This window comes from Mustelus asterias, chromosome 4 (assembly GCF_964213995.1).
Source record: "Mustelus asterias chromosome 4, sMusAst1.hap1.1, whole genome shotgun sequence".
Classification (NCBI taxonomy): domain Eukaryota; kingdom Metazoa; phylum Chordata; class Chondrichthyes; order Carcharhiniformes; family Triakidae; genus Mustelus; species Mustelus asterias.
In genome coordinates this window covers 42,517,949-42,530,845 of record NC_135804.1, presented here as the reverse complement: position 1 = coordinate 42,530,845, position 12,897 = coordinate 42,517,949, and the positions used below count along the sequence as shown (strand labels likewise).

The following is a 12,897-nucleotide window of genomic DNA, read 5'->3' as shown; positions in this document are numbered from 1 at the left end:
GTTTACCAGGAAGTTGCCTGGTATGGAGGGGCTTGGTTATGAGGAGAGATTGGGTGAAACTGGGGTTGTTCTCCTTGGAAAGACGGAGGATGAGGGGAGACTTAATAGAGGTGTATAAAATTATGAAAGGCATAGATAGGGTGAACGGTGGGAAGCTTTTCCCCGGGTCGGTGGTGACGTTCACGAGGGGTCATAGGTTCAAGGTGAAGGGGGGAGGTTTAACACAGATATCAGAAGGACATATTTCACACAGAGGGTCGTGGGGGCCTGGAATGTGTTGCCGGGCAAGGTGGTGGAGGCGGACACACTGGGAACGTTTAAGACTTATCTAGACAGCTATATGAACGGAGTGGGAATGGAGGGATACAAAAGAGTGGTCTAGTTTGGACCAGGGAGCGGCGCGGGCTAATTGTTCCTTGTTTCTCGTTTCAAGGCTTCATTCTATGATCATCTTGCTGGTGCCAGTACAGAGCGAGACTGCGGATAGTTGGGAACCTGTCTCGGGGGCAGGGAATTCATATGGTGTTCGTGGAAGTGGAAATGACTAGGGTTGGGAAGCATTTTCCGATCAGGGCCATTGTGATCTCCTGGACTCGTTTCGATCGCCTCAGGGGGTCGGAGAGGAATTTCCCAGATTTTTTTTCCCCATATTGGCCCTGGGGTTTTTCACTCTGGGTTTTCGCCTCTCCCTGGAGATCACATGGTCTGGAATGGGGGGGTGGGGGTGAGTTAATAGGTTGTAATGAACAAAGCATCGTAGCTGTGAGGGACAGCTCGGTGGATAGGATATTGGTATGTAGATAGGCTGGAAAATTGGGCGGGGATCCTGGATTCAGGATTCAATCCTGGACCGGGGAGCGGCGCGGGCTTGGAGGGCCGAAGGGCCTGTTCCTGTGCTGTATTGTTCTTTGTTCTTTGTTCTTAAACGTTCCCAGTGTGTCCGCCTCCACCACCTTGCCTGGCAGCGCATTCCAGGCCCCCACCACCCTCTGTGTAAAATATGTCCTTCTGATATCTGTGTTAAACCTCCCCCCCCCCCCCCCCCCCCCCTTCACCTTGAACCTATGACCCCTCGTGAATGTCACCACCGACCTGGGGAAAAGCTTCCCACCGTTCACCCTATCTATGCCTTTCATAATTTTATACACCTCTATTAAGTCTCCCCTCATCCTCCGTCTTTCCAGGGAGACCAACCCCAGTTTACCCAATCTCTCCTCATAACTAAGCCCCTCCATACCAGGCAACATCCTGGTAAACCTCCTCTGTACTCTCTCCAAAGCCTCCACGTCCTTCTGGTAGTGTGACGACCAGAACTGGACGCAGTATTCCAAATGCGGCCGAACCAACGTTCTATACATCTGCAACATCAGACCCCAACTTTTATACTCTATGCCCCCTCCTATAAAGGCAAGCATGACATATGCCTTCTTCACCACCTTCTCCACCTGTGACGTCATCTTCAAGGATCTGTGGACTTGCACACCCAGGTCCCTCTGCGTATCTACACCCTTTATGGTTCTGCCATTTATCGTATAGCTCCTCCCTACATTATTTCTACCAAAATGCATCACTTTGCATTTCTTTGCCCAAATTTCCAGCCTATCTATATCCTTCTGTAGCTTCTGACAATGCTCCTCACTATCTGCAAGTCCAGCCAATTTTGTGTCGTCCGCAAACTTGCTGATCACCCCAGTTACACCTTCTTCCAGATCATTTATATAAATCACAAACAGCAGAGGTCCCAATACAGAGCCCTGCGGATCACCACTAGTCATTGGCTGTAAATTTTCTGGGATGTCTTTTTCTGCATGCTCTTAAATCTTTGTAATGGTTGATACGGTAGAACAGAAAAGAAATGATTGAGAAATGAAAGTGTCTTCCAAATTAAGACATTACACTTTTAAAGAGAGGGAGGGGACATGTTAGGAATTTGGAAATTAACAGTGAACTTGAGACAGAAACAAAAATAGCAGACAAGTAACATGATTAGCAAGCATCTAGAAGAATACTGAGATACAATTTGCACAGTAACAAAATTAGCAGGCGTCCAGAGAAATTTGAGGTGCACATTCTTATCAGAAACATTGTTTACCAGAAATCAGCGGGGCTATAGAAAATTAATGTTTTTATTACTTTAATAAATATTCTTTATCAACTGTTTATATGACAACTGAACTTGTTCCTCACTGGGCTGTACATTCTTCCTCACATTATCTCAGACACTGCCTACACTTCCCGCTGCCTCAGCAAAGCAGCCAGCTTAATTAAGGACCCCACACACCCCGGACATACTCTCTTCCGTCGGGGAAAAAGGTACAAACGTTCGAGGTCATGTACCAACCAACTCGAGAACAACTTATTTCCTGCTGCCATCAGACTTTTGAATGGACCTACATATATTAAACTGATCTTTCTCTACACCCTAGCCCTGATTATAACACTACATTCTGCACTCTCTCCTTTCCTTTTCTATGAACGATATACTTTGTATGTATAGTGTGCAAGAAATAATACTTTTCATTATATACTAGTACATGTGACAATAAATCAAATCAAAATATACACCACATGGGTCGAGACTTTGGGACACTCTCGCAGGTAACATCAGCGGAGTGAACAATTGTGAGAGTTGGTAAGCCAGCTGTTCTTTTGTATCAGATATTTTATGTTGCTTTAGGTATATTGCATCTGTTGTTCCAAGCGTTGCTGTTTCAACATGGACATAATGCCTGTCAATAAATGTATTGATATCAATTTTAAAGTCTATTTTTAAATAGTTATGAGGAGCGTGATTTGTCGTATGGATATGAGACGTGGACCTTATGGAAGGAAGAGACCAATTTGCCAACTAGCTTTGGAATGTGGGTGTGGAGGAGAATGAAAATAATCTGTTGGACAGAAAAGGTAACAAATGAAGTGTAGTGGAAAATGAATGAATAAAGACATTTATTGAGCATGATTAGGAAAAGACAAAGACTGATTGGGGCACATTTTAAACTGACCTGTTCTTAAAAAAAATTATGGGAGGGAAGATTTCAAGGAAAAAGGAAGAGAATACCTAAGACTGCCTTAAGTGGGGGGGAAAAAAGCATCCAGGAAGAAGCTGAATACCTAATGTTTTATCATCGAGAACAAGCTAAAGCCAAACATCAACAGTATGTGTGGCGACTCAGAAGCACACCCACCCGATCCTCCAACCATTATCTGCCCCACCTGTGACAGAGACTGTCGGTTGCCTTGGACTCTTTAGTCAGTTGAGAACTCATTTTTTTTGTATGAAGCAACTCATTCTTGACACCAACGTCCCACCACCTCCCAAGAGACTGTCTAAGAAGAAGGAGGAAACACAGTTCCAGAGGCAAAGGGAAAGAATTTGCCAAGAACTGCAACCAGGAGAATACAGCAATTACAGACTGGAGAGGTTCTAATTTTCTGTTTAAATTCACTGTGCAGTAAAGTGAAGTTCAAGGTCAAGTTGGAAAGTCCCGGACCTTAAGGGAGCTGTTGAAAAGTTTGGAGTTGGTCCCAAGAAAGTGAATAATCTTCAAGAACCTGATACATAGCCAAAGACTCTTAAGCAAAATCATAAATGAAAAGGGGAGGTTCAGTTGTGAATTTTGATTTAAAATAGGTGTTTTGTGTTCTATTATGTTTTTCAATGTAAATAAGTAACCTAAGACTGTTTATAGTAAAATTAATTGTTTTAAACCCTGGGATCTTATAATAAGGGTTCCTATGGGATCGTAACAGTTACAAGTTATTGCAACTAGAAAAGGTTGACAAAGAATTGAAGATGACACTCGGACTAGGGGGGGAAAAGCAAAAGTCAGATATGAAGAGGATATTAATTGGGCAGAAAAGTTAGTAAATATGTTATAGGATAAACATTGGAAAATGAAATGAATAGAGTCCTATTGGGTAAAGGTGCATCAAAAATAGTTCTGCAGATAAATCAAGGCTAAAATCAGGAGATTTTCTGAAAGACTTCAATTACATGAAAAGACTAGAGAAACTGGGGTTGTTTTCCCTAAAGCAAAGTTAAGAGCATATTTGATCAATGTGTCCAAAATCATTTAATGGTTTTGACCGAGTAAATAAAAGCAAACGGGCCAATAGTCAGGGGTCACAGGTTTCAAATGGTTGGCAAAAGAACAAAAGGTAACATGAGTAAGTAAGATGCACAACAGGCCAAGATCTAGAATGCACGGTGTGAAAAAGTGATGGAAGGAGGTTCAATAATTTTAAAAGGGAATTCGATAAATACTTGGAGCAGACAGTGAGTGGGACTAAGTGGTTAACTCTTAAAGAGCCAGTACAGGCATGATGAGCCAAATGGATTTATTGTTCTGATTCTGAAATTGAGGATGCAGGTAGATATTTTGCATTTATAAATGGTGACAAAGAATGAAATATATGTCATGCTTTGGCTACAATTAAGAATGCTCTGTATTCTTTTGGCTTTCCCGTTAAAGAAAGGGCATAAAAGCCATAGAAAATGTACAGTGTTAATTTACTGCGATGATGCATGGGAAACTACCAGAAAATGATGCATGGGAAACAACAAAAACTGTTGTGATGAAAGGCTACAGACATGAAACGTTAGCATCCATAGAGAGGGAAATGGAGTTGAATGTTTCCAGCACTTTCTGATATTCTCACATGTCAATTTGTACAATGAGTGGTGTGGAGGTTATTCTGTGATTTGTGTTTTTAAACTTATTCGTGGAATGTGGGCATCACTGCTAAGATCGGCATGTATTACCCTCCAAAGGTGATGGTGAACTGCTGCCTTGAATTTTGATCCTTGTGAAGTAGGTACAACCCATAGTACTACTGGGGAGGGATTTTCAGGACTTTGACTTGTGACGATGAAGGAAGGCTAATAGATTTCCAAGTTGAGCGAGGGTATGATTGGGAGGGGATCATGCAGGTAGTGATGTTCTTGACTGAGGCTATGGATTTGGAGGATGCTGTTGAAGACACCTTAATGAGATGCTGCATTTGTGAATAGTAGCTGCAATGTGTACGGTGTACTTCTGGCACTGCTGGTGGTGAAAAGTGGGTCGTACTTCAGGTGCCAATCAAGCAAGCTGCTTTGTAGCCATTAATCTCAAGCTTTTGAGTGTCCAGCATGTCATCCAGGCATATGGAGTGTGTTCCATCATATTCTTAAACTTGTACATTGCAGATAGTGGAAAGGTTTTGAGAAATCGGGGTGAATCATTACAGAATACTGTTTGACATGCTTTATAGCCATAACAGTATAGGTAGCACAGTGGTTAGCACTACTGCCTCACAGCGCAAGAGACCTGGCTTCAATTCCCACACAAAAAAGGGGATTAGATGAATTGACCATGATAAATTGTCCTAGTTAGGGGGATTAACAGGGTAAATATGTGGGGTTACAGGGTAGAGCCTGGGTGGGATTGCCATCAGTGCAGGCTCGATGGGCCAAATGACCTCATTCTACACTGTAGCGATTCTATGATTCCAACTCCACAGATAATTAAGCAGCCTGAGCCCACAGGGGGCGGCATGGTGGCAGTGGTTAGCACTGCTGCTGCCTCAGCACCAGGGACCCAGGTGCCATTCCAGCCTCGGGTCGCTGTCTGTGTGGAGTTTGCACATTCTCCCCATGTCTGTGTGGGTTTCCTCCAGGTGCTCTGGTTTCCTCCCACAGTCCAAAGATGTGTGGGTTCGGTGGATTGGCCATGCTAAATTGACTCTAGTGTCAGGGGATTAGCAGGGTAAATATGTAGGGTTACAGAAATAGGGCCTGGGTGGGATTGTGGTCGGTGCAAACCCGATGGGCTGAATGGCTTCTGCACTGTAGGGATTCTATGAAAATACAGTTAGACACCAATAACATTCAAACTTCGGCTGATATGTGACTAGTAATATTTGTGCCATAAAAGTGCTGGCCAATGACCATCTCCATCAAGAGAGCATCTCACCAATTCCTCTTGATATTCAAACACATTAGCATCACTGAATCCTCTTCCATTAACATTCTGGGCATCACCATTGGCCAGAAACCTAAGTAGACCACCCAAGTTTGAAAGTTTATTTATTAGTAATCACAAGTAGGCTTGCATTAACACTGCAATGGAGTTGCTGTGAAAAATCCCCTAATCACCACACTCCAATGCCTGTTCTGGTCCAGTGCACCTGGAGAAAACCCACGCAGACATGGGGAGAACGTCCAGACTCCACACAGTTACGTGAGGCCGGAATTTCCTGGCACTGAGAGGCAGCAGTGCTAACCACTGCACCGTGTCTGGAGTAGAGTTAAATAAACACTGCAATCCAAAGCACACATCTCCACTTCTGACCTTATGATCTGAGACAGATGACCCCAGTTGGGATATATTTGGAGTGCTGAGGTTCCACTTGAGGGGAATAGAAAGAAAATATCCCTTATGCCAGTATAGGGATGTGATGGCATGTCAGCTGGTGCATTCTTGATCTTTCTATCTGATGTGTTCACGCATTAGAAAAGCTGATCAATGCTGTTATTACAATAAAACACTGCAGTCTATGGTGATGTGATTTTAAATAATAAAGGTGATAATGAAATAGAAACAAAGAGTGAGTTTGGAGGAGAGAGCAGGAGGAAAGAAAGAAAATCTGGTGAAGTCAAGTGGGATGTTCTACCCTGGAAATGAGATAGAAGAAAGGTAGGGAGATCTTGGGTGCTGACTACACTGCTGCTTGGTTGGCTGTATAATGGTCGGGAAGCACCAGGCCTGCATGCGAGGTGTTTTGTAACAGTGAGAAAGCGATTATTCGCTGTTTCCTTCTCTTCTCCTTTTATGTTGTCATGAAACTTCAGAGCAAATAATGATTTTTAAATCCTGGCTGGAAAGCCGAATGATTTTTAAAAATTGACTGAAAAATGTGACTTTAACATGCAGCCGAAGATGGTTACACAATTTATATCCCTGTACCCCACCATTGAGAAGAAGACTCCATGTCTGCAAAAACAATGACCTTGGGGGAATAGGAATAAACTATATATATAAGGCGTTTGATAAGGTACCCCATGGTCGGCTTATGATGAAAGTGAGGAGGTGTGGGATAGAGGGAAAGTTGGCCGATTGGATAGGTAACTGGCTGTCAGATCGAAGACAGAGGGTGGTGGTGGATGGAAAATTTTCGGATTGGAAGCAGGTTGCTAGCAGAGTGCCACAGGGATCAGTGCTTGGTCCTCTGCTCTTTGTGATTTTTATTAATGACTTAGAGGAGGGGGCTGAAGGGTGGATCAGTAAATTTGCTGATGACACCAAGATTGGTGGAGTAGTGGATGAGGTGGAGGGCTGTTGTAGGCTGCAAAGAGACATAGATAGGATGCAAAGCTGGGCTGAAAAATGGCAAATGGAGTTTAACCCTGATAAATGTGAGGTGATTCATTTTGGTAAGACTAATTTAAATGTGGATTACAGGGTCAAAGGTAGGGTTCTGAAGAGTGTGGAGGAACAGAGATCTTGGGGTCCATATCCACAGATCTCTAAAGGTTGCCACTCAAGTGGATAGAGCTGTGAAGAAGGCCTATAGTTTGTTAGCTTTTATTAACGGGGTTGGAGTTTAAGAGCCGTGGGGTTATGCTGCAACTGTACAGGCCCTTGGTGAGACCACATTTGGAATATTGTGTGCAGTTCTGGTCACCTCACTATAAGAAGGATGTGGAAGCGCTGGAAAGAGTGCAGAGGAGATTTACCAGGATGCTGCCTGGTTTGGAGGGTAGGTCTTATGAGGAAAGGTTGAGGGAGCTGGGGCTGTTCTCTCTGGAGCGGAGGAGGCTGAGGGGAGACTTAATAGAGGTTTATAAAATGATGAAGGGGATAGATAGAGTGAAGTTCAAAGACTATTTCCTCGGGTGGATGGAGCTATTACAAGGGGGCATAACTATAGGGTTCATGGTGGGAGATATAGGAAGGATATCAGAGGTAGGTTCTTAATGCAGAGAGTGCTTGGGGTGTGGAATGGACTGCCTGCAGTGATAGTGGAGTCAGACACTTTAGGAACATTTAAGCGGTTATTGGATAGGCACATGGAGCACACCAGGATGATAGGGAGTGGGATAGCTTGATCTTGGTTTCAGATAAAGCTCGGCACAACATCGTGGGTCGAAGGGCCTGTTCTGTGCTGTACTGTTCTATGTTCTATATCCTGTCTCCATTAGCACAGTATTGGGAGCACTCAACTAGGTGGAGATGAACCGTCAAATCTAATTATTTGGACAATGGGATCCTGGCTCGAAGGACTATTCTCAGACTTGGTTAATCAAGTTACAATTCCCTAACCATGGCTGGAATTTTACCGCCATTCCCATCCCGGAATCGGGGTGGCCGTGGCTCTCAGAACGGCATTCTCCGTTGGCCTCGGGTGGGCTCTTGCGAGCCTTGGGTGGGTGAGGTGGTAAAATGGGCATCACTGACTAGGCCAGCATTTATTGCCCATCCCTAATTGCCCTTGAGGGTGATGGTGAAACATCACCTTGAACTGCTGCAGGTCATATGGTGAAGATACACCCACAATGCTGTTTGAAAGGGTGTTACAAGATTTTGACTGACAGTGAAGGAATGGCAATTTATAATCCCAAGATGGGATGACGTATGGTTTGGAGGGGAACTTGCAGGTGGTGATATTAAAGTTCATCTGCTGCCCTTAGTCCTTCCAGGTGGTAAAGGTCATGGATTTGGAAGGTGCTGTAGGAGGAGCCTAGGTGAGTTGCTGCAGTGCAACTAGTATATAATTAGCACACAACTGCCACTGCGTCAATAGCTAAGAAGCTGAAGGAAGAACACCTGGGTGGGGTTCCTCCTTCCCCTCGTCCCCTCCAATCCAACTTGGAAGCTTTCCAGCTGCTTGCTGATCGTAACTACTGAGGTGCTGCAGACAGAGACTTTTTAAAGGAACCATACCCCAGCCCTCCTAGCTCCAGAAGAACTGACCAATCATCTGTCTACATTTTTTTAATCTTCCTGATTCGGGGAAGGGGGGGGAGCAGCTGGGCTACTGAATTCGGCCTGAAGTTAGCCAACCTGCATAAACTGTATATGCCTTTTACTTCTCTGGACGCTTGATCAATCAATTAACCCTTTCTCGTTCTGTAATCTGTGTGTTGGGAGTGTAGTTTATTATTTTACCTCGGCTGGATTAAAAATAAACAAGAGGACAATAAAAATGATCTTCTCAAAAATCAAGAAAATCTGTCTGGTTGTACCTTATCACTGTGATGCATTTAAACATGCTCTGAAATGGCAAGTATGTCTTTTTTAAACAAACCTGTTGCAGTCAAACGAAGAGTGAGAAATGAAGGGAGCCATTCAAACCCCCTCACCTGATTGTTACAATGTATAGAATTAATGCAGCAGTTCACTACTAAGAGTTCAAAATGGACAAAACTCCTTTAGAGTCAGTAGATCTTTTCAAAAATAAATCTTGTGTTGCTTGGTTTTGTATCCAGCTTCTGTTTCTAAGTATCTGAAGTATCTAATTAGGTTGCCAGATGATTATGGCATTGCCTGGCTGACCATGCAAAGAATATTGCCAGCTGCTAGAAGATGTCAAAACATTTGCTTCCTCAGTAACCTTATGAAGCTGATGGGAGGGGTCCAGGGAGGGGCCTTTTTCCCAGCAATACTGTAATTCTGCCAAAGGCTGTCCCGGCATAATGCCTTTCTGTTTTTATTTCACAATTCCCTTTCATACTATAATGGTATAACTGTGCACTTGTATTGGTTTCACTCTTTCATTTGTAAAGCTACATATTTTTAGCAAATGTTGCAAGATAGGCATGCCATGCTAGTGATGCAATGCAATAGTTTTCGGATTGTGTGCATCTGTTTTCTAGATTAATGGCAGTATTTCCATCAGAGTTATAATGTTCTGGGTTCAAGTCCCATAATAGACTATTGAGCACACAATCTAGGTGATATGTCACTGCAGTGCTGAGGTGATTCAGCATTGTTCGTGGTGCCTTACTTTGGAAGAGGTATTTAAAGTCCCATCTAAGCTTTTGGTTGAGAGAGAAAGTACTCCCTTCAGTGGGAGAGCTCTGAAGGGAATGTAATCTTAGAATTAGGCATTTCAGAAATGGTAGGAAGCACTGCATCAGAGTGGTGGAGGAAATTTGGAACACTTTCCCAAAAAGAATGAGATTAATTGAAAATGTAAGAGTTGAGATTGATTGTTGTGAGACATCTTAACTGTTTCAGAGCCACAGTGAGTCACAGAGTTGAGATGCAGATTATCCATTATCTCATTGCAAAGCAGAATAGGCTCGTCGTGAATGTCCTGCTCCAATTCTGTATACTTTAAGCAAAAAGCTGAATATACCGTGGCATTATTTTGAGAAGAGTTAGTCAGGATGTTCTGGCTTTCTGGCTAACATTTGGCACTCAACTAATGTAACAGATCAGTAATGCCGTTGCTCTAAACTGTTTTTGCTGTTTGCTACAATATAGTTGTAACTATTCAAAAGCACTTAATTGGTTATAAAATTCATTGATAGTTGTGAAAGACCCTGTATAAATGCAAGTTCAGTAGATTTGTTCTTGCAGTTAGTATCAGGCCATATGTGATATTCTCACCGCTTAACAAACGGTTGGAATACCAAGGAAACTGGTTTGCTATTATGAGGGAGAATTTAAGCCTGATTGATTATGCCTTATTCTATTGACTGACTTTAATTTAACACTTCTATTGCAAAGTTCTTAATATTTTCCTACTTGGCTAACACAACCCTCTGGGAGAACTTGTTGGGGTGGGACTGGGATTGTGGGTGGGATGGTGCTGGGGTGTGGTGTGGGATTAGGAGGAAATTTAAGATTGGTATAGATTGCCGGGAGAAAAATATTAAGGAAGTTATTAAGATGTTCCTAATTTGGATAAAGTCTCTTGAGCATTGGTAATACAACAACAATTGTAATGTTAATGCATTTGCAAGCTACCAGAAAGCTGCATATTCTGAATATTGAATTCCACCTCATACTTCTATATATTGTGGATTTAGCAAATACCAGAAAATCACCTTCGCATTAATATAAATCTTAAGCATTTAAAAAAAAAAATTGGAATCTGAGGGACAAGAATTCACTGTGGGAAGATAAGCATTCAGCTCTTCATTCAAGAGCACTTTGAAAGCAGCGCCTCTTTTCAAATTCCTACTTTGGGATCTAGATTTGAAACCACAGGCATGTGGAAGTGCTTCATAAGAACATAAGAAATAGGAGCAGGAGTAGGCCATCTGGCCCTTCGAGCCTGCCCCGCCATTCAACAAGATCATGGCTGATCTGAAGCGAATCAGTTCCACTTACCCGCCTGCTCCCCATATCCCCTAATTCCCTCATCGATCAGAAAACTATCTACCTGTGATTTAAACATATTCAACGAGGAAGCCTCCACCACTTCAATGGGCGGAGAATTCCAGAGATTCACTACCCTCTGAGAGAAGAAGTTCCCCCTCAACTCTGTTCTGAACCGGCCCCCCCTTATTTTGAGGCTGTGCCCTCTAGTTCTGGTTTCCCTTCTAAGTGGAAAGAATCTCTCCACCTCTACCCTATCCAGCCCCTTCATTATCTTGTATGTCTCTATAAGATCACCCCTCACCCTTCTAAACTCCAACGAGTACAGACCCAATCTGTTTAATCTCTCCTCATAAGCTACACCCCTCATCTCCGGTATCAACCTGGTGAACCTTCTCTGCACTCCCTCCAAGGCCAATATATCCTTTCGCAAATAAGGGGACCAAAACTGCACACAGTACTCCAGTTGCGGCCTCACCAGTGCCCTGTACAGTGAAGCAAGACCTCCCTGCTTTTATATTCTATCCCCCTCGCGATAAAGGCCAACATTCCATTCGCCTTCTTGATCACCTGCTGCACCTGCAGACTGAGTTTTTGCGATTCGTGCACAAGGACCCCCAGGTCCCTCTGCACAGTCGCACGATGTAATTTTTCTCCATTTAAATAATATTCCAATTTACTATTATTTCTTCCAAAGTGGATAACCTCACGTTTGCTAACGTTATATTCCATCTGCCAGATCCTCGCCCACTCGCTCAGCCTATCCAAATCTCTCTGCAGACTTTCCGCGTCCTCCATGCAATTCGCTTTCCCACTCACCTTCGTGTCATCAGCAAACTTGAATACCCTAGATTCAGTCCCCTCCTCCAGATCATCTATGTAAATGGTAAACAATTGAGGCCCCAGCCAACCAGAAAAGCACCCATTTATCCCAACTCTCTGCTTCCTGTTAGATAGCCAATCCCCAATCCACGCCAACACCTTACCCCCAACTCCGTGTACCCCAATCTTCTGCAGCAACCTTTTGTGAGGCACCTTATCGAACGCCTTCTGGAAATCTAAAAACACCACATCCACCGGTTCCCCTCTGTCAACCGCACTAGTGACATCTTCATAAAAGTCCAGTAGATTCGTCAAACAAGACTTTCCCTTCATGAATCCATGCTGCGTCTGCTTGATCGAACCATTCTTATTCAGGTGCTCTGTTATTTCCTCTTTAATAATTCAGAATTATAACCTGAAACTCTTGACATAGGAGCCAAAGCTTTAGAAATTAATACAAAATAAATTCTCTTCTAGAATATAAAGTGGACTAGAGAAGTTCAAGCAGGTGTACGGTTGACTACAAGGAATGAACCCTTTCTGGAGTATGTCTACAAGTTCTAGTCGAAAGGTAATAGAAAAGCATTTGTCACAAATGTATTCATAAGAATGAAAAATTGTCTAAGAGTTACCTTTATTTTGGAGGAGAGCAAAAAATGGTCAAAAGCCTGGTCTAGTGTTTGAAAATACGAGTAAATATTTCTGTCTTGTGCAAATTTTTCTGTATTTAAAAAGTTTAATTAGGATTTATCCATGTTACCAGATA

At 43.0% G+C, this 12,897-nt stretch overlaps 1 protein-coding gene across 13 annotated transcripts in view; it reads left to right on the top strand.

The window, feature by feature from the left end:
- The window catches only part of aktip (akt interacting protein), a 48,836-nt gene that overhangs the window by 16,041 nt on the left and 19,898 nt on the right, over window positions 1–12,897 (top strand). For all 13 annotated transcript variants that reach the window (XR_013497613.1, XM_078210904.1, XM_078210899.1 and 10 more), the window contains exon 2: window positions 12,609–12,702. Coding sequence is in view for 12 of the 13 variants with exons in the window: in XM_078210904.1 (XP_078067030.1) it covers window positions 12,661–12,702 (42 nt within the window). In the remaining variant the exon portion in view is untranslated. The remainder of the gene's footprint in view (window positions 1–12,608; window positions 12,703–12,897) is intronic.